Source organism: Xiphophorus couchianus, chromosome 19 (genome assembly GCF_001444195.1).
Source record: "Xiphophorus couchianus chromosome 19, X_couchianus-1.0, whole genome shotgun sequence".
NCBI classification, from domain to species: domain Eukaryota; kingdom Metazoa; phylum Chordata; class Actinopteri; order Cyprinodontiformes; family Poeciliidae; genus Xiphophorus; species Xiphophorus couchianus.
Genome location: NC_040246.1, coordinates 162,672 through 183,371, shown reverse-complemented (window position 1 = coordinate 183,371; position 20,700 = coordinate 162,672). Strand labels below are relative to the sequence as shown.

The 20,700-nt window shown below is 40.9% G+C and overlaps 4 protein-coding genes and 1 long non-coding RNA gene across 6 annotated transcripts in view; 2 read left to right on the top strand and 3 right to left on the bottom strand.

The window, feature by feature from the left end:
* loxl3b (lysyl oxidase-like 3b) overlaps positions 1-3,688 on the top strand; it is a 28,371-nt gene extending 24,683 nt beyond the window's left edge. For both annotated transcript variants that reach the window (XM_028001603.1, XM_028001604.1), the window contains 5 exons: positions 119-362; positions 872-987; positions 1,598-1,734; positions 2,464-2,575; positions 2,665-3,688. In XM_028001603.1, the coding sequence (XP_027857404.1) occupies positions 119-362; positions 872-987; positions 1,598-1,734; positions 2,464-2,575; positions 2,665-2,738 (683 nt within the window). In that variant the 3' untranslated portion in view covers positions 2,739-3,688. The remainder of the gene's footprint in view (positions 1-118; positions 363-871; positions 988-1,597; positions 1,735-2,463; positions 2,576-2,664) is intronic.
* Positions 2,910-6,442, bottom strand: mrps26 (mitochondrial ribosomal protein S26). The gene is made up of 4 exons (XM_028001633.1): positions 6,070-6,442; positions 5,216-5,362; positions 5,008-5,131; positions 2,910-4,880 (listed from the first exon to the last, which is right to left on the bottom strand). The coding sequence occupies exons 1-4, from the start codon at positions 6,288-6,290 to the stop codon at positions 4,749-4,751; spliced, it is 624 nt and encodes a 207-aa protein (XP_027857434.1). The 5' UTR covers positions 6,291-6,442; the 3' UTR covers positions 2,910-4,748.
* A 1,363-nt stretch (positions 6,443-7,805) lies between these two features.
* On the bottom strand, positions 7,806-10,323 carry neff2 (neuronal intermediate filament family member 2). The gene is made up of 3 exons (XM_028001616.1): positions 9,161-10,323; positions 8,951-9,075; positions 7,806-8,861 (listed from the first exon to the last, which is right to left on the bottom strand). Exons 1-3 carry the CDS (start codon positions 10,166-10,168, stop codon positions 8,801-8,803), a joined length of 1,194 nt encoding a protein of 397 aa, XP_027857417.1. The 5' UTR covers positions 10,169-10,323; the 3' UTR covers positions 7,806-8,800.
* A 4,597-nt stretch (positions 10,324-14,920) lies between these two features.
* Positions 14,921-16,822, bottom strand: LOC114134805 (nanos homolog 1-like). Its single transcript, XM_028001632.1, has one exon. It carries the CDS (start codon positions 16,440-16,442, stop codon positions 15,783-15,785), a length of 660 nt encoding a protein of 219 aa, XP_027857433.1. The 5' UTR covers positions 16,443-16,822; the 3' UTR covers positions 14,921-15,782.
* Positions 16,823-19,342: 2,520 nt separating this feature from the next.
* Positions 19,343-19,793, top strand: LOC114134813 (uncharacterized). Its single transcript, XR_003593471.1, has 2 exons — positions 19,343-19,585; positions 19,684-19,793. It is a non-coding gene; the product is annotated as an uncharacterized LOC114134813 (long non-coding RNA).
* The last annotated feature ends 907 nt before the right edge of the window (positions 19,794-20,700 follow it).

Below are 20,700 nucleotides of genomic sequence, written 5' to 3'. Positions count from 1 at the left end.
CATATTGTTCCACATATATACTGTGTGCTTTAGTATAAAATGTTGATGCTTTAGAATGAAATGTTGAAATGAGACAGTCCCTCAGCCCAGTCTCTGTTCCCCCCCCCTGCGCGTCCAGCCGCCTCCGACCTCGTCCTGAACGCCTCCCTGGTGGAGCAGACGGTCTACATCGAGGACCGTCCTCTGCACATGCTCTACTGCGCCGCCGAGGAGGACTGCCTGTCCAAGTCTGCGGCCAAAGCCAACTGGCCGTACGGACACCGGCGGCTGCTCCGCTTCTCCTCCCAGATCCACAACGTTGGCCGGGCCGACTTCAAGCCCAAAGCCGGGCGCCACTCGTGGGTGTGGCACGCCTGTCACGGGTAACGTACAACGTAAAGTCGGATATGAATTTGAACGCAAGACACAACGAGCAGGAAACGATGAAAAATATGTGTGACAGAGCAAACATATTATTATTATTACTTTTTTGTGTTCGGTTAAAATATCTTTTGAAGGAAGGAAAGAAACAAAACAAACAGCCAGTTATAGTGGGATGAACTGGATCTACGCTTGTGTGTTAGAATGGCCTAATCAAAGTTTCCACAGGTGGGCTCAATAATGTGACAGATTTTTCTGTTTCTTTGTTTGTGAAGTGATTTGAAAACCTTTCATCTCTTGTCTACCTTGAGGTTTGTGGCTGTAACATGACATAAAAATGTAAAAAAGGGAATATTTTCGACAGCTTTAACTAGTTCATTAGCTGCTGTAAGTTACAGAAAACAATAGAGCAACGTAGCAACAAAATACCACAACTTTCAACATTATGTTGACCTTGAAGTAGATGATTTTCTGGTTTGAGTCTAATTCATGCCGCTCTGACTTTACCCAGCCACTATCACAGCATGGACGTCTTCACCCACTATGACCTGCTGAACGCTAATGGCAGCAAAGTGGCAGAGGGCCACAAAGCCAGTTTCTGCTTGGAGGACACAGAATGTCAAGAAGGTCAGTCTCATGCTTTGACTAGACAAGGTTACAATCTGGAAAAAAGAAGAAAAAAAAGAAAACATTTTATTTTATGTGATCGTCACCCAGAGAAGAACTTTGCTTATGACTGTAAATTATACAGATACTTATTTATTTGTACTCCATTCATGTGGACCATTACTTATGTCCTTCTCAGTAATAAGTGGATAATAATAGCAATCAAAACCTTTCATGTTGACCAGTTACTTTGTTGTGTTCACTGCTGAGCTCTAAGTATTTATAGTTGGTTCAGGTCCGTCAATGGTAAATGGAGCTTTTCCTGTCCTTTTGACAACTCAAAGCACTTTAGAAATCGATTGGTACCAACATGTGACAAGAGGAAACTAAAATCAAACCCACAACCTTCTGATTAGAAGACAATAACTCTACCTACCCACTGAGCTGCCGTCTTCCATCCAAAGATTTTCAATCACCTCTTTGAAAAAAATTATATTACTTCCAATCTGAAGAAACATGCTGATTAAACCTAAGTCTGCCAACGGTGTGGATAGTTTGGGTGAGCCGTGAGCATTCAGTTGATGCCTTTAGGCTCCCACGGTAACTCCCACTCTTTATCCGTATCAATCAGGTATTTCCAAACGATACGAGTGCGCCAACTTTGGCGATCAGGGCATCACGGTCGGTTGCTGGGACTTGTACCGCCACGACATTGACTGCCAGTGGCTTGACATCACGGACGTCAAACCAGGAAACTACATCATGCAGGTGAGTGTGTGGGGTTTTATGTGGAGCACACAGCCTGCCAGGCGCCGGCGTGACCATGTTGTATCACTGACTTGTAGCCAGATCTTTCTTCCTTCAAATTCTCTGATGACTAAGCAACAGAGTTGCACACTCGCCACAAACCATCAACTCATCAGCTGCTGTTCCCAGGCAGCAGCTGATGAGTTGATGATCTTTCTGCTAGAAGGATATTTGAAATGGGGGGGGGAGTAGTGAACCGAGTATTGAGCCTTGAGGAACCTCATAGTTTGAGACCATCCAGATTCTGCGTGATATTGAATCTGGTGTCAATACGGTGTGAAGGGCACTCAATGTATCACTATGCACCTAGAAATCAACCGGTCGACAAATTGGCTCCTTAATTTTGGGTGATTGACAATCGACCGATACTTTCATGTGAAACCGATCTTATCCAGTGATCTTGACTATCTCCGCAAAGGTCTGAAAATCAAAAAATTGATATCGGTAAGGATCTTTTTTAAAGATTGGGTATTCGGCCAGAAAAATGCAATTGTTGCACCCCTACTATAGACAGTACTTGAAGTCTAAGCTGTTATCTCATTCAACATGACATGGCTGTCATAGTTCAGGATCTTTCTACAGAGATCTCTCAATGACGTTGAGATAAATTTTAAAAGTTGCAACTTTTGATTGATTACTTCAGCGTAGCCAGTCTTCATCGTCTATCTCTGCTTTTTCTCGCCCGTTCAGGTCGTGATCAATCCGAATTATGAAGTGGCCGAGAGCGACTTCACAAACAACGGCATGAAATGCAACTGCAAATACGACGGACACAGGATTTGGCTCCACAACTGTCACATCGGTAACCACTCAGGAACAGCCAAACTGCTCAAACGTTATGTAAAACTTGTTGAAACTCACTAAAGCTGCCACCTTTCTAATGTCTTTCAGGCGACGCATTCAGTGAGGAGGCAGAGAAAAGATTTGAGAAATACCCCGGACAGATAAACAACAGGATCTCCTAACTATAGACGCCGCCTCCACTGTGGGATGGATGAATAAAAATCCACCTCTGTATTTCTATTTTTCAGGTGCTTACATGAATCCCTATATTATTCCTTCATAGTTGTTTTTATACTTGAATATTCAAGTGGTTATGATTATGTCCTCTAGTTTAATGTCTGTACTTTTTTTTTTTTTTTACAAATTCAGATTTTAGTTTTACAGTCGATGTTTGACACGATGTACAATCCTCTATTGAATGTTTTAGTTGCAAGGCCTGAATGAAGCTTTAATGTTTTGGTATTAAACGTATAACAAGATTTATTTGCCTTTAGTATGCAGAGTCCAAACATGGAACCCAATACACTCATATTTAGTTTGTTTTAAGCAACCGAAACATGACCCAAAGCCCCCGAGATCTGGTTGAGTTTGTGGTTTCAAAAAGAAAAATGAAATGGTAGAACTACTTTTTCAAGGCACTGTAACCCCAGGAAGGGAACAAATTTACCAAGATGCAGTTTTATCAGTGTACTAATGCCACCAAACTGTATGTACTGTAGAACAATGACTTGTTGTTTTACTCCAGTGAGCATTTTGCTACAATTTGATCAGTAAATGTGATTTAAACACGATTTAAGCCTTTACAAAAACATCCAGGGTTTTCTGTCTCCCATCCCAATTTTGGTTATGCAAATTTGAGCTTCTTGTATGTTAGAACTGCTGCGATATTTTGTGAATGTATTTATTTCCAGTAGTTTATCAGCAAGTTTTCTCTCCAGTTCAAAGCCGTGCGTCGTTCCAGGCTGGGTTTAGCTCAGCCTCGTAGTCACAGACGTTCCTCTGCATTAGCAGAAAAAACTAACGAAGATGTGTGTATGTATTGCTGATATAACCACACTTGTTATATATAACAAGTGTGGTTATATATGTGTGCAACCACACTTGCATCAAATAAAGCTCAATTGAATGATAATTCTGCATTTTATATATACATATAATCAGTTTTCTGTTTTTACCCCATCTTCAGATATCAGAATGTGGTTAAACATGAGTGATGTTCTGACTGTGTGAGTTCCTCTGGTGTTTATGGGTTCATCCCAATCCACTGATTATCCCAGTCTCCAGTAGCCACGGAGGGGCAATCCCATTAACCTCTCTTACCAATCACATTAACCGTGTGCACAGCTTCACACCAGCTTACTAATGGCAGTATGAAGCAGCAGTATTGTTATCCACCTGAGAAGAAGTAATTCTAATCCAGTTTAGATTCGTCTAATGTATAAATACAAAATGAAAGTGTTTCTAGTCCCGTTCTCATCGACTACCTGGGATTAAAGCTGTTATTGATTTGCTCAGAGGCTGAGGCAGGTTTCTGGAAGTTTACCTCAAATCACCCTCATCCCATAAACATGCTAACCTAGGCTGATGGAAGATTAGCAGACGAGTTGTCGAACATGAGCTGGTCCGTGTTGGTTTGAGGTCATAGCATCCAAACAGCAGAACTGCAGGAAGTGTTTGGGTTCCGTTGCCAAGCTAAACTTCAAGAAAACGTTTTTTAATACAAGAACTTAAGTTGTTTTTCATGATTATTCAGAAAGTGTTCAGTTTGTAAGCTCCTCTATGTCTGTTGTTTCTTTGTCTTGAAGATGTTCACTAATATTCTCCAAATTATAAAATAGGACCAAAGAAACTGACAAAACCAGAACAAAAAGAGAAAACGTTGCATTTTGTGCAGTTGTGTTTCCTAACACAGTTATTAGAATATGTCAGAATTATTTTACAAATAACTTTCTGACATATTCTGACAGAACATGGTTAACATTTAGAAATTAATAAAGTCTGATGCGTATGCTACACATCACGTTTTTATACTTTTATGTTGGAAAAAGAATTTTTTTTTTTTACAATAATATACACTTCCAGGTGGAGGCATGAAGTGGTTTTCAGAAAACATTAAATGGATGACAGAAGTCTGATCCGAGTCTTGATGGAGGAAAAAAAAACACACACACACAGACGTGAACTCGGCCGTTTCACTGCATCACCGTCCTTTTCACCACTTTCCCCTCTTTGTCGATGGCAAAGTTGTAATTCTTTGGATTGTCCAGCGCCTCCTCGATTCGCTGATCCAGGTTTTCCAAGGTGACGAAGTTCTTAGCCTCGTCCTGTTAGCATTCAAAACAAATAGCACTGTGAGATTAACTGGAGTTTAATATTTGCTTTGTTTTATTTTTTTTCTCCTGGCTTATTGTTTATTTTACTGAGGCTCGTGTGTGTGAGAGATGTTTTTACCTGCAGCTTCAAAATCTCTTCCTCTTTTTGCCTGATGAACTCCTGCTGCTCCTGTTCCCGCCGAATGGCGGCTTCCATTTTCTTCCTCTCAGCTTCCTCCTCTTCCTGTTGGATCCTTAATACTCTAACGTGAGAGGATTGAACAGAGTTGTTAAACTGAAACAGACGCCATCCTAATCTTGAATCGTTTCTTTTCGGTCTTCCCTACCTGGCTTTCAGTATCCGCAGGTTTTCCTGATTATTCCAGTCCATCAGGGCGCGATGCTCCTCCTCTTCCTGCCTCGCCCTCTGTTCAGCCTGGGAGCCCATCTCCTCCTCGTACTTTTTGCGCAGCACCCCCTCCCTGAACTCCATCCTGACAAATGAACACCATTTTAAGTGTCAAGCCAGCATCATGTACTTGTTTTAGTTTTTTTTAAATCTGACAGATATAAATAGTGACAATCTTGTAATTCCTTCATTTCTTGTTGGGTTTAAAACTACTGACTCGGTCAAATAACATGCAGGACATTTTTTCTGTTGCTCGTGCAATAGTTATTAAAAAATCTGAATCAGTTGAAGCTGATATCGTTTGGCCAGATCTCAAAACGTAAATTGTATTGACAAAAAAAAACCTCGTTGGTGCGCTCCTAATGAACGTGAAAGAGAAACTGACCCTTTTTTTGAAATACTATTGGCCTTTGCTAATCAGTAAATTGACAGGAAATAGGAGAGAGAAGGGAACGACATACAGCACAGGGGCAGAGACCGGGAATCGAACCCGGAACAACCGCACCGAGGGCAACAACTTCTGCGCGCCTCACCCATTGAGCCACCGAAATGTACCCAATTAAACATTAGTTTAAAAATGTGTGTAAAAATATGTAAAAAGATTTTTCCCCCCCAAATTTTAATAATGAGTGATGCGTGTTTTGAATGCAATATGCAAAATATAAGCACAAAATAACTGGTAAATCTGGTCCTCCCGCATTAATTTTCGGGTTAGTTTAACAGTATTTAACTTGAAATAATTCAACAGTGTTTCTGACCGAAATGTCACCCCTGACCTCCAGGTAAACGTACCGAAGCGCCCTCATAATAAGCTCGTACTCCGAGTATCTCTCCTTGAGCACCACCATCTCCACCGGGTCGACGGGTGAAGGCACTTTAATCCGTCCTTCTTTGGACTTGGCCACCGGGTCGGTCCGGGACTTTCGGCCCCGGACAGCCTCCACGAGCACGGCGCTCCTGGGCGCGAGGAGCCGGGCAGCCTGGACGCTCCGTCCCCCGATGACCTGGAACATGGCGGTAGCTGTAAAGACCTAGTTAGTAACTGTTCCTGATACTTTAAAGTATTGCAGTGTTTAACTAGCAACAACATTTAACATTGAGAGGCAAGCGTTAGAGACACAACATGGCAGCCATGTTTGTGTCCTATGACAAGCGGAAGTAATTAAAATACGGATGTTTGCTAGTTCTTTTACTGCCATCTGTCGGTGATAATGATGTATAGCGCTTGGTATTGTTTAAAGCTCTAGAGCTAGCTCTTTATGTTGAATATATTTATTTGTCGAATGTTTGCGGGCAAACTTTTATTTTTATTCACCATTTTAGTTTAATATATTTAAGCATAAGTTTTTTATATTAAGGAAAAATAACAAAATACGAAACAGTAATTTTTTATCTTTACACCGACAGTATCATGTAAGTATTTTGTGTAAATATTTGAGAAAATGTCTCAGTAAAGTATTTTTGAGGAGGGGGTTTCATGTTGCAAAAACAAACACCAATGCATTGTATGGCTAACTGATGGGTTTGATTCAAAGAAAGAAGATATATAACAAAGAGTACATTTTAGTCCAAATTTGCTTCTAAATATCCAGATGGGTTGCATATTCTTAATGGTAACAAGTTGTTACCCGATGGCAATCATGGCACTAAATTCAGAGGCATAAGAACTTCTGCTCTTGACACCACTTTGTTAAAAATGTAAATTCTGTTGCGACACCTCCAGGCGCTGCAACAATCTTCTGATGTCTATTTATTTCTCATTTTGTACTATTTATTTCTTTATCTTGGTATATTATGTATATACATATAACCTGCATCTTAACTCGAGTCGAGCAAATCTCAATCTCGTTGTAATCTGTTGATGACAATGACAAATAAATCTTATCTTATCTTATCTTGTTCTTGACTCATCATAACTTCTATGTTGTTAGGTGTTATTTTTGTTGTTACTCACAGGAAAAAAATCATGCTTTCTTCCTCTTTCAGGGAAACATCTCCTCCATTGTTACAATGTCTGTACCTTGTGACAGCTGAAGGACTGTGCTGATGTTTTCAATTCCCTAAGTGAAGTGAAGTACACCAAAAAGTTGCTTACTCGTGTAGTCATATTGCTGCATCTGCAGTCAACTGTGCATTCTGTTTCTTTCCTCGGGATTTAGAGTTATTGTTAGAAGTTATTTATGATACTGCAGGCCGTCAGTCAACTCAGTACAAATCGATAAGTGCTTTGGTGTCTCAGTCCTTCAGTGCAGACACTATAAGTGGGAAGAGATGCAAGCAGGATGCTTTATTATTGTAGTTTGCTAAATTTCTCTTGCTGTTGGTGCCGTACATTATCTAAAACATATGAATCAGAAATCTCATAATATGTTTCTCGTGCCAGATAATCCAGTCAGGTGACAAACAGAAGATGCACATATCTTCTTTTATCTTTATGGTTTGGAATATGGCTAAACTTAAAATTTAACTTTAGGCTTGAATACCTTGTAAGGATTTCTTAGATATAAATTAAAAGACAAATACACAGATGCAGGTCAGTTATGTGTTTATTCAGCTTGTTGTTGGTTGTTACAAGGACAAGGACACTGATCGTTATGGTGCCGACTTTGTACGGTTTTCACAGGTGTAGATCCGAAATCAACCGACAAAGAACAAGGGGCTCCCTTAGCTAGAGCTGTCATGTTAAGATTTTTCTAGTTTTTAATGACTTTGTTGAGCAAATTTGGCACAAATCGTCTATGAGACAAACAATTCCTCAAGAGAAAACTCTCAAAATTTTCGAGCATTTACGTGTCTGGAAGTTGGGTAGTTTATTAAACATCCAAAGAGCCAATTATCCAGTCACAAAGAGCAGATTCACCCAATTTTTGTAGTACCATATCATAGAACAGAGTAGGTCATGTGGTCATCAGTTTAAAATAAATGTTTAAAGTTGCTGCCTCTAAATTATTACCGGAAAACCGGATGCAGGGCATTGCTTCACTGATTGGTTGGGTTCCAGGTGGAAGAAAATATGCGGCAGATAAGATCCAAGCACTGAGAGATGACTGGATTTCTTTCCGCCTCCTTCACAAACAGCTGGTCAAATGTTTGGATACAGAGGGATCGAGAAAGTCCACTGGCTAACTCTGCTGCTTGGACCTTAGCCTGCCTTAATGGAGAGGAACTCAGCCAAAGCAAAACTGCCACCTGCTATTTGTTATGTAACTAATGCAGTCCAGCCACTCTGTGTTGGACAGGTCGCCATCTTCATGATGTGTGGTGTCAGGACGTGTGTAGAAGAAGGGGGACTTCTTATGGACCTCTTGTTTAGCACAAGGGCGCTGCCGTCTTGAGAGAGATGAGTATCTGCTTTTGGTACGTTTCTTGGAAGAGTTGATGAATGGTTGTTTCGGAGAGACTGAAGTTAGAGGAAAGGCAAGAGGGGGATAAAGAATGTTTGGGAAGAACATTTAAGGAAGAGAAAAGGGAGGCTGTGTTTCTGAAGATATCAGTGTTACGGTACGCAGACGACGTTTAGGTTTTAATTCAGAGCAGGAAGGGAAGGGTACGTCAGTCGAATCTCCTCCCCCTCCAAGAGTTTCCTGAAAGAGAGAAAAAGACAAACAGAGGACATCAGATAGAACATAGCGAGTGAGTTTGCTTACTTAGAGCAAACAAAACAATGTCTCACCGGTACGCTGCAATTTCAATGTCAAGGGCCATTTTGACGTTGAGAAGGTCTTGGTAATCTCTCAGGTAGCGCGCCATCTCTTGCTTCGCCTCAGTTATGTCCTGCTCCAGTTCACTTATCCTCACCTACAAATAGAAAAAACACAGCTCCTCATCATCACAAATGATAGGAAAGTTATAATCATAATATAGCATTCTGATTCATTCTTACCTGGTATTTCTCAACCTCCTTGGCCTGTGTGTCCTCCAAATCCTCCAGTTGCTTGTTTAGGGAGTTGATGACATTCCGCAGAGCTTCAATCTCAGACGAACGAGACTGAAGCAGCCTCCGGTACTCCATAGTCTCTTCCCGGATGGCGTGGACAGCTTCGTTGTTCTTGCTGGCCATCTCCGCCACGCTCACAAACTTGCTCTTGTACCAGTCCTCGGCGGCCTGCATGTTCTTGTTGGCGAGCCGCTCGTACTGAGCCCGGATGTCCCTTAGGGCGGTGGAGAGGTCAGGCCTAGACAACTCTACGTCAACGCTGATGTTGGCCACCTGCAGCTGGTCCTGGAGCTCTGCTTGCTCTTCTGCAAAGACTTTCTTCAGGAAGACTATCTCGTCACACAGCGAGACGACGGTGGCCTCCGTGTCACAGTTGTAGAGGATGGCCCGACTCGCCTCCTCTCTGGCCCTCTGCAGGCCGTCCTCAGCATCCAGACGGCGCCTTGCCTCGTCTTCGTAGCGTTCCTTCATCTGGTCGTACACGTCCCGCAGGTAGTCCCTCTCTGCCTCCATCTGCATCTTCTCGTTGTTCTCCGAATCGATCATGGCTCTCAAACTCCGAGCTTCCCCCTCATAGAACGCCTGCAGCCGGGACGGGTCGTTCTGCCTCCTCCTCAATGCGTCCAACTCGGCCAGCAGGGCTCGGTTCTGCAGCTCAAGATGCCTCACCTTCTCGATGTAAGTGGCGAAGCGGTCGTTCAGGTCCACAAGCTGCTCCCTCTCCTGGGATCGCATTTCCAGCAGCTCGGTGTTGATGGAACTCACCTGAACCAGATCCATCCTCTGTGAGCCGTCTGGCAGCAAAGAGGTTGTCGTCTTCAGGATCCTCTTTCCAGATGGAGGAGCTCGGAGAGAGGAGTACAGAGAGGACGACATGGAAGACTTGGTGGTAGGTCGGGAGCCTTTGCAGCTGTCCCAAGGACGTCGGTGGGAGAAGAAAGACTCGTAGCTCATGATGATTTTTTGTTGTGTATTTTTTTTAGGGTTTTAAGAAAAAGATGTATGTTTTAGTTTCAGAAGGTTTTTTTTTATGTCCCCCTTGTTCTGCACACCATCGGTGAGGATGAGTGTGCGTTTTGCACTGCACCAGTTCAGTGATGCTGCAGATCCGGAGCCTTTATAGAGTGAGCCTGCTCCCCCCTCCTCCTCCACAGAGAAACATCACTGGTGTCAGCATTTGCTAGACCAATAGCAAGCCTCTGCAGTGAAGAGAGAGGAGATTTTCAGACTCTCTCTCTCTCTCTGCAAGGCAGCGAGAGCCAGCGTGCCAGAGCCGATGATCCTTAATTCTGCCATTAAGAGGACTTTGAAAACAGTTAGCTCTCATTTACTGTAGATTTTTTTTTTGGTTATCATTTTTTTTTTCTCTGTTTCCTTCTGTCACTGCAGGCTTATGAGAAAATAAATCGAGCAACAGCAAATGTGAAAGCATCGACCACCTTTTAATGCAATGACATTTTCATTCTAATGTATAAAAACAGCTCAAGCTGAAGTCAAATTGGATGGAGAGCCTCTTTTCCAAGACTATCTTACAGTTTATCAATTGGATGTAGGTCTGTACATTGACTTGGTCATACTAGGTTCCTGGTCTAACACACCTTAATCAAATGGCTGGCATGCTAGATGGAACTATCCATCCATCCTTTTTTCTAACGCCCTTGTCCCTAGTGGGGTTGGGAGGGGTTCTGGTGTCCATCTCCAGCTAACGTTCCGGGCGAGAGGCGGGATTCACCCTGGACAGGTCACCAGTCTGTCGCAGGGGACCACAGAAACAGACAGGACAAAAAACCATGCACACACACACTCACACCTAGGGAGAATTTAGAGAGACCAATTTACCTGACAGTCATGTTTTTGGACTGTGGGAGGAAGCCGGAGAACCCGGAGAGAATCCACCATGCACAGGGAGAACATGCAAACTCCGTGCAGAAAGACCCCAGGAATCGAACCCAGGACCTTCTTGCTGCTAGGCAACAGTGCTACCACACTGCACTGTGCTGCCCCAAGATGGAACTAGCATGGTTAAATACCTATGATCTGCTGTATCTCTGACTGTATGTTTAGGGTTATTGTCTGGCTCAAATGTGAACTTCTGCCCCAATCTCAAGTCTTTTGCAGGATTTCTTTCTGTGTTGCCCTCTGTTAAGTTCTGTTCATCTTCCCATCAACTCTGCCCAGCAGCTATCTGAACTTAGCCAAAATAACCTCACAAGATATTACTGCCACCACCACATTTCAAGAATTGTGCGGTCTGAAAGGTTTTCAACCAGGTCAGGTTTTCTAAGAGGTTTTCTTCCAGTTATTTCTTTAATTATCTCAATCAATCTTCCGTTCAACTTTGTTACTGTCAGAATTTAACACTGATACACTAATAAATTGGCCAGCCGATAAATGCTGATGAATTGACTCCAATTTCCAGATTTTTTGGCAGATTGGCCAATGCTTACACGTGAAACCGATCTTATCCACCGATATTTTCTACCGATCTTATCTACTTTCACAAATGTCTGTAAACCAGCCACTGTCATGCCATGAGAGAGGCCTGACAGACAGACCCACCCACCAGGTCATGTCATTAACAATAGTCACACGTGTTTTGCGTGTGAGTCAGAAAGTTCAAGTCGATGTTGTTAGACAGATCCACATTTATTCAGCCTTTAAGAGGAATTTGTTTTGTTTTATTTCCCTGTTACAGGGTTCAACGAATATCTCAAACAGTTGGTACATGGAAGAGGAAACGAGGCAGCAAAGCAGGGAAGCTTTTGGAAAGTTACTTACATGTACCTGTTTTCTTACAACAGTTGACTTTGGGCTTTTTAATACATATTCAGCCTCGTCTTTAAATGTGTTGTTAGAAGAGAGAACCCAATTCTTTTTTTAAAACCTCAGACAACCTCTTTTCTGTTTATACAATCTCTAACTTTGTCGGCGTCTACGTTGCTGTGAATGCCCTTTCATGTTGCTTTTATGTCATCTGTTTCCTGGGAGTCCAGATACAGTATATCCGTTTGATCTAATTAGGCTGCAAACTGATGAGTCACTGATGCTCTTCAGCTGTCCTGACTCCGCCGGCGCGTGGGAGGCACGACTGATGAAGAAAGTGCAAACTGTACCTGCTGATACACAGAACTCCCCCTCTTCCCTGCTGTTTATTCGTTTACCAGAGAGTCAAAGTGAACGCAGAAATCATTGTTTGTTGACGGAGAAGCGGTGAACAGCTAGGATCCACTATAGGAGCTCACGGATTTATGGGTGGGCATGTCCAGACTGATGAACGTTGCCTGAACATGTTGTCAAAGCCGCTCTGTCTTTGTCGTGTTGCTCAGCAAAGCATTGACCTCTTGACGCCCAATGGGAAAATCATTTATCGGTGCAGGTCTTACTCAATACAGAGGAGTTTGTGCGCATCGCTAAGGTCACCAAAAATCATCCGAGTAAGAATTTGAAAAATTTATATATTAGAGAAAAGCCACAAAGTGTAATTTTCAGAACATTGTATTGTAAATTTTCTAAACCTGACAGGTATTAGTGTTTTAATAACTTTAATAGCCAGCAGGTGGCGCCGTTATACAGGACTTGTGCTGCGGTGCTGAGGCAACAATTCAATTCAAGACAATTCGGTCTTGTGGTTCAGGAAAAAGGGAATTGATGTGTAAAGTTGTTGTCAGAAATGTTGGATACGACCTCCTTTTGACTTCTTTTCATCCTGTTGAACTTAAAAAGAATGGAACAACTTATGAGTCGTGTATTTAAAGGGAAGCGTGGCGATGTAATGTAACAGAACCACAGTGAGATTTACAAAAGTTTAAACACCCCTTGATTTTTTTTTAGATTTCATTAAAACCACAAATGGTTTTGTATGATTTTGTGTGGTGTGTCACTGTGGAGAAAAACACATCGAGATCTAAAGAACTCATAATGCATTTCAGCCACTTTTCGACGATAATTTGTAGACCCACCTACCCCACAGCATGATACTACCCCTACTTTACCGGCTGAACTGGACAGACTCCTTTAAAAATTGCCAGCCAGCACAGGCGGTTGATATAGAGTGACAATGTGTTTTTTGTGTTTTTGTTTGTTTTTTTTTTTACAAGTAAAATCTCCCTAAAATAAAAAAATGTCAGGTGGAACAGATCCCCCCCCCCCACTTATTATCCAGGTTTCTGCACACATCTGAATTTTGTAGTAGACAGAACCACAAACGTCCAGCAACTTTTGAGCAAGAGCAGTCTAAAAAAAAAAAAAAAAAAAAACTAGAAATGTACATGTCTGTACATGAAAATCTGCTCTGTGCCATTATTAGCTGCCCCAATTGCCAATTACAATTAACAAGAACTAAATATTCTGGCACTTTCCAGAAACAGTACAGCGTAGAAATTGAGTGCAGGTGGATTGTGACAGAGCAGTAAAGACTTTCCAGTTGTTTATTAGCTGCTAAGCTACTCAGGAAAACTTTGTGTGCAAAGTAAAGTAAGTAAATAATATGTGAAAGTTTGATATTGTTTGTTGGATTATGCATACAAATACTAAGCTGATTTGTATTTAACTAATTCATCATAGGATGTTATGGCAAATTTGGAAGGAGGTTCTGGTAGGTTATGTAAATGTGTCTGTATTTCTTTCATTTAAGATACTGAGGTTAACTTTGATGCCTAGGATTTAGTCTACTGCTTTTTTTTGCACAATTTTTAAGTTGATAAAAGAGGTTTAATGAGTATCTTTGCACAAATTATGTAACAAATAACCTAAGTGGTGAACTTTCTTTTATCTATGTACTATAGAGAACCACAAACAGAGGCAGCTCTGTGTGAACTAAACTGGGCAAAACCTAATAAAAGTACTAAAAGACAAATAAAGTCTCATCTTCAAATGGATGCCTGCGGCTTTCCAGTAAAAGTAATGAGTCTTGAGTTTACAGGTACAACCCTGTTCCTCAATGAATAATACAGCAACCCCTTTATAAGAACTCGTGACCTATGACCCTTCTTGTTGCTGAGCTTAGACTAACTAAAGTCCTCTAGCCTGAAAAATCATCAACCAAAAAAGAAAAAAAAAATGCTGTCCAGACCCATGTTGTACAAAAGTCTGACTACATTGCATTTTTAGATTATTATTGAGCAGATACTCCGCAAGAAATAATTTAAACAATTTTATAAAAATAAAACGTCAAGCGGCTTTGAACTTGACAATATTTTCCCGCTTGGTAAAAAGTTTGCACATCCCTGACCACCATTTATAAAATGAACACGAGTCGCCGTCGAGCCCAACTGCTGAAACAAACACAGATATGAGTTGAATCAAATTTGCACCCAAAAGCTTAAAAAAGCAGGAAAAAAAAAATTCTAAATAAAAAAAAAAAGATTTTGGTTACACTTACTTTATCATTTTTATATTTTAATGGCAAATGGTTGTGCTATGTGGGTTTTGATAAAGTCAATTGTTTTCCAATAAACAAATATACTCAAGTTAAAGGTTGGAATTTTCAAAGTTTTTGTGTGTGAGATCATATTATTGCATTAAGAGATGAATTTATTTGAAGGCTTTTCAAAAGTCTTAATCTGTCGCAATGTTGCTGTTGAAGGCTTTGAGCACTAGGGGGCAGACTTGTGTTTATAAAGTGAGCTCATTATAGATGCTCTCTTTATGTTTGACCTGTTTAAAAAGTGCTCGGTTGGTTACAGTCAAAGTGTCATGTAGTCAAACTTATCTGCAAATCACATGTTTATTCAGAGGTTTTCAACAGTGAATATATTCCCCAGTCACACATCAGGTAAAAATAAGTACATAAAACGTTTCTATTGAAACTTAAAGACTTTGGAATGTCAAGTTTTTCATCTCTAAAATTATTTATACATTTACAAGAATCCACATTTTTATCCCCCACAATAAAAAAAAAAAAAATTTCTTTCATTATTCTTGGACATAAAGGGGAACTAGTTTGGGCACAAAAAATTGCATGTCATGTTAATTTTTTTTCCCCCTCTATTGTACAATTAGCTTAAATTTGTAATCACTGCAACCCACATAGAATATAAGACATCCAACAATATAAACAGTCCAGAAAAAGAATCACTTCGCGGTATAAGTTTCGATATAAAAGTGTATTCCTTTGGTAGAAAAAAAAGTGAGTTTATCTCAGGAAAATATGTGCTGAATGGAAGGACGTGTTTGCATCAGACTCCCTGCGTCCACAGACCGGTGGGCGACAGACGTTCACCTACAACAGAGAGAGCTGCATATTCACTTCCGTGTGAGCTGGACGCACAGGGCCGTCAGTTTCCACTTCGCATGGCAGCATGGAAGTGGTCATTCACAGGTCGGGCTGGACGGTACTTTGGTTCTTATCTTTAGAGTGCTGGGGAGGGGGGGGTGACTAAGACGCACAATGCGTCCGGGTGTAAACTATGTGCTCATACAGTTACGATATATAGACCAAAGCATTTCAGAGCAAACATAGAAAAGATATTCTCTTCAAGTCGTTCTCTGTTAACTCCAGTGCAACTTCAGCTTCTTCTTCTTTTTTTTGTTGTCTTTTTTTAGTTTTTTGTTTGTGTCCTGCTCTTGCTTAAAATATCTTCAGTCTTTTGCCGAACGCCCTGGCCCCCTTGGGGACCCTCTGGCCAGCCTGGTCCTTGGAAAGCGGGCAGTACTTGATGGTGTGCGCGTTGTCGCCGTTGGCGCTGCAGAGAGGGCAGGTGTACGCCCGGAGTATCGGGCACAGGACCCGCCCGTCCGCCGTCTTCAGGATGTGGGTGCCGTAGACCTCCTCCGGGGCGCCGTTATTCCGGCAGAAGACGCACACCTTCGGCTCCGGCTTCCCCCTCTGAGTCTGCTTGCGCCGTCGCTCGGCGGAGAACAGGTCGAAGGCGGCGAAGCTCCCACCGTGTGAGGGGGACTCGCCGCCCCCCAGCTGCTCGTACGGTCTGAGGAGAGAGATGCGCTCCTTCAGGTCGTAGATGGAGATCGGCGGGGAGCCCGCGGGCGCCCCGCAGCAGCAGCAGCTGTCCAGGGCTCCGTCCGCGTCTCTGGCCTGGCCGACCAGGCAGGAGCAAACCGGGGAGTCGTCCTCCAAACCCAGAGTCGCTTTCAGAGACTCGGTGATGGAGTTCGGGTTGCAGATCGGGCTGTTGATCTTGTTTTTGGCGACAAGAGTAGACAACCCGAGGTAGTCGTTCCAGAAATTAAACGTGTAGTCATAAGGTGAGCGCATGTCCAAGAAGTCCATCCTGTCGGAGCTGCGGGGTTTTAATAATGTCCACAGGAGAGAAGAAACAGTTGGGATGCTGCGTTTGTGAGCATGAGGAGCCTGCAATTCGCTTTTTCTTCTTCTCTGCTCCCTTGTTGAGTCTGGATTGCTGAGTTTTGAGCGTGTAGGCGCTGATAAACTCCCCTGAATAAAGCATGGGGGCGTGGCTTAGATCAAGCTGATTTACTCTGTGGCCCCCATAGGAGGATCCACAACACCACAACCATTCTGTAACAATCCTACTGAAAACCTCCCTCTCTGTGTTATCTCCCCTGTAAGCAGTGGAAATCTGCTTTTTTCTTTCTTTTCTTTTTATTTTTCTGAATTTAATTTAAAGGGACAGTTCAAGAAAAACATTGAAGTATTTCTGCTTCAACACATTTATACTCAAGTGAAAGTAAAAAGTAGAAAGTACTCAATAGTTAAAAAGTATTTGATGTGGGATGCTGCATATTTTGGTATAGATTTGAAACTAAGTTAATACAATGTCAGTATCGCCAATACTGATACGGACACCAATACCGATACTTCTTATTATTTTTCATTTTGACATATCATCACACTTTTGACCTCTAGGTGTTTTTTGCAGTTTTTACCCCTGAATTGTTTTAAGGATAGAATTTGGATGAAGTTCATGTCAACAAAATATTTTAACCAACATATTAACGTGATAATAGAAAAATGAAACAAACATGCATTTTTTTTTCTTAAGTAAACAAAGTGCAAAAAGTTATAATTTCAGAGAAAATCAAAACAAATTCTTTTTGGAGGTAGAGTTGAGAAGCTACAATAAAAAAAATAAACAGCATTTCAAGAGGAAATTTGAAACTAAAGTATCAATCTTATCACAGTATATTGGTCCAATACTGATATCAATGGGGTATCAATATTACCAGTGTCTTGCATCGATCTGCCCAGCTTTAGTATTAAAAATTATACTTAAATACTGAGCAGCTGATCACAAAATCTGATTTAGCATATTAAAATGTTGTCAGATGGACAAAAATATACAATTATGAGCAATTTCTGTTTCTTGAGACAGTGAACAGGGTAAAGTACTTTTAATGACAATATGTGGCGTTTACTGTAAATTCACTTATCCTAAAAATAACACAGCAGGCTCAGCAGATAGAAAATATGAACACACAGCTTGCGTGTACAAACAAGATGTCTCACTTTACCATAAACTGTGGGCGTATGTCTGTATCTGGTGTACTGTTTTTTTAATTGAAATACATTTATTTTCATTCAGGGAAGTTACTTGCATTGGCAGAGCATCCAGAAATTTTACTCAAGTAAAATACTTGCTGGGAATACTGCTTAAGTAAAGTAAGAGTACAACATGACAAAACTATTAAGAAAAGTATTTTTTGTGTCTGAAAAGTGACTCAAGTAAATGGAACTGTTTAAGTGTAAGTGGTTTCTACTCACCTCTGCTTTACACAACTCTAAACAGCATTATGCAAACGATGTTTCATGAACTTTTCAAAGGTCATCACTCTAAAATGCTATACCTATTTTTATTTAAATTAGGTTTGTATGCTTTACTCAAGTCTCACTAAATTGTTTATTCAACTCATGTAATGTGAGTAATGTACATGTTTGGCCTGTGTCCGTCCTGACTTCGAAGCTGTTTATTTTATTTAGATTTTTTGCTTTTGTTTTTTTACCTCCTAGTGGTGAACTTTCTATTATCCGTATGTTTATTTGATATGGAAAAGGCCCATGCACTTCCATTATATGTGCCCGCTGTCCACCGCACTTTTCAGCCATTACAACGGTTAATCCATTGATAAAATGTAGTAATGTGTTTTTCCGCCTTTAAATGCAACATTAGCGTTGTGATGCTCGCACCAGTGGGTTCGGACCGGAGACGTGTTGCTGTGCAGAGGTGCCCACTGGTGTGTTAGAATCATGGCACAAAGCCATGACAGACATATTAAAAGGCAAAAATCTTCTTTTTTTTTCTAAACAAACCGAGTAAGTAGAGTAAAGCTGTTGGACGCAATGCTGGCTTGTTAATGACAATAAGTCACGTTAAGCTAGTTAGGCTGCCCATTGTGTTGTTTTTCTTCCGAGCTGGGTAGTAGAGGTTACATTTACTTGAGTAACATTTTGGGGGAGGGGCACTGTACTTTTCACTTCTACTGCTAGGAGTAGTAATATGATGAACTATTGATACTTATGCTTGGGTAGACTGGTTTTGCATAAAGAAATAGACTAAAGTGATTGGAAACATTAGATTCTTAGACTTCTGCAACATCTGAGCAAATGTTTATGCAAATCTGAGCTTGCTCAGCATTTTCTACATGTCAGTGTTGACATCATTCATTGTTTTGTATTAATAAACAAAATGGGTACTTTGTTTGAAAGTTATGCGCTTGTTTATGCATTTATATTGAATAAAATGCCTGTTTACTGTGCCACCCCAAAATCAACAAAACTCCTCCGCAGCCGGGTTTGATTGTTACTGTTTGTGCAGAGTCCACCAGAACCAGAGTGGAGGGTGGGATCTCTGTGCTGCATTCAAGTCTGAAAAGGAGTCGTTGACAACGCACTTCCCAAGATTCTTGTCCAGTTTGAAAGAAAGGTGAGCTTTCCATCTGATTTTGTTTAATAAGATGAAGGAAATTCTGCAAGTTTTTAATTTATATCTTGTTCAGTAGCTCGAGCACACATGCACATGACGGCTCTTCACATCCTCTCATTTGCAATAACCAGCCAGTTTGACGCTGTATTAAAGGGGGGATTTGTATTGATGATATTTGGCTGATTGAGACTGGAAAAAACACAGTTTGTTGTTGAAATAATGAATGATTGAGCAACAGTCTGTGGCATTAACATAATAATCAGCTGATAGCAAGTTGGAAAATTGCTGTTGCTCCTTGAACTGGACAACCATCAAAATTCTAATCAGTCTTAGTCAGACAACAAATAAGGGTGAACAATTATTTTATGCCACTTATTGTGAAAAAATGTGATTTAGTTTCTTCAGAATAAGCAGTCCTTACTTTTATTGTTTTTCCTACTTGTAGACCAGTGATGTTGTTGCCTTGACGACTGCTATCCTGCGATGTCTCTGTTTTCCTCGAGGACGATGAAAGAGTTCTACAATGTCTCTGGTATGTATTGCTATTGCGTTTGTCAGAGGTTGTGCACAAGGAAATCAAAACTTCACCTCATTCTTTTTTTAATTTGCAACTTTTCTTATTATCCACAGGATTCAGATGCCATGGCAGGCCTCATCCAGGTTCCTGTGGGGTTATTGAGTGTTATGTTATGCTAAGTATATAATTTTGTTGAAATAAAATGTTGAATTTTGTGAACTTACAAATCTTTTATTGTGGTTACTTAATTTATTTAGGGCAATCGGTTCCCTAGATTCTGCTAAGTAAACTGTACTGTTCATGTAAGTTGGACTAACTTGATGTAGTTGAGTTAAGAAGAGGATAATTTACTTGCTATTTCTAAGTTGAAACAACTTCACTAAACTAAGTTAAATGAACTTGACACAATTAAGTTCATACAACAAGGTCATATGTTAAGTAAACAAAACGGAAGAATAGTAGTTAAACTTACTTAAAATTTTCAAGGCAATCGGATTCCAAGGTTTTTTTTAAGTAAAGTCAACTTGTCAAAGTTTAGAGTGATGAAATTTCCATAAACAGTTATTCACACAAAAAGCTGATGAATATTTACACAGGAAATTGAAGTCGGAGGCGGCGCAGCACCAATTATCCTCCTGTGTGAAACCTGTACTGAAGACGGAAGAGGCAACGGGAGAATTCGCTTGCATTACCTTAACTCTGGTTGTGTGTTTTGCAGTTTCTAAGACGTATCCTCCAGAATTATGTTATATATCATAGACATTTTAATTTTGAATAAAATATTAGAAAATTAGTGTCAAAATAAGACTAACGGTGCCATCTTACACCTATGAGAGATGATTTGGATAATTCAAGAGAAATATTGAATTAAAAGAAGTGTCCACACAGCTTCACAGGGGAACATTTTGAAAAAATTTAGCACACAAAAATGTTAAATATATACACAATCTATTCAACAATTCCTCTTTCACTTATGAATGAGTCATTCCACGCAAAGCATCAGACTACTGTGCACAGCCAGCCCTCCTCTGGCCCCATTGTCTCATCTCTACAGCGGGCCGTTTAACTTCATTAATATGCATTAAAACGGAACGGGCCACATCTGTGTTTGTCAGTCAGAGACGGCCCGG

What these genes read in the sequence shown, in the direction of transcription:
- mrps26 (XM_028001633.1), bottom strand. Translation starts at nt 6,290, where the DNA reads ATGTTCCAGGTCATCGGGGGACGGAGCGTCCAGGCTGCCCGGCTCCTC. An exon ending in CTTATTATGAGGGCGCTTCG is followed by an intron (nt 5,363 to 6,069) that starts GTACGTTTACCT and finishes TTCATTTGTCAG; the next exon opens with GATGGAGTTCAGGGAGGGGG. An exon ending in AAGAGATTTTGAAGCTGCAG is followed by an intron (nt 4,881 to 5,007) that starts GTAAAAACATCT and finishes GAATGCTAACAG; the next exon opens with GACGAGGCTAAGAACTTCGT.
- neff2 (XM_028001616.1), bottom strand. Translation starts at nt 10,168, where the DNA reads ATGAGCTACGAGTCTTTCTTCTCCCACCGACGTCCTTGGGACAGCTGC. An exon ending in AGGAGGTTGAGAAATACCAG is followed by an intron (nt 9,076 to 9,160) that starts GTAAGAATGAAT and finishes TTCTATTTGTAG; the next exon opens with GTGAGGATAAGTGAACTGGA. An exon ending in ATTGAAATTGCAGCGTACCG is followed by an intron (nt 8,862 to 8,950) that starts GTGAGACATTGT and finishes TCTCTCTTTCAG; the next exon opens with GAAACTCTTGGAGGGGGAGG.
- LOC114134805 (XM_028001632.1), bottom strand. Translation starts at nt 16,442, where the DNA reads ATGGACTTCTTGGACATGCGCTCACCTTATGACTACACGTTTAATTTC.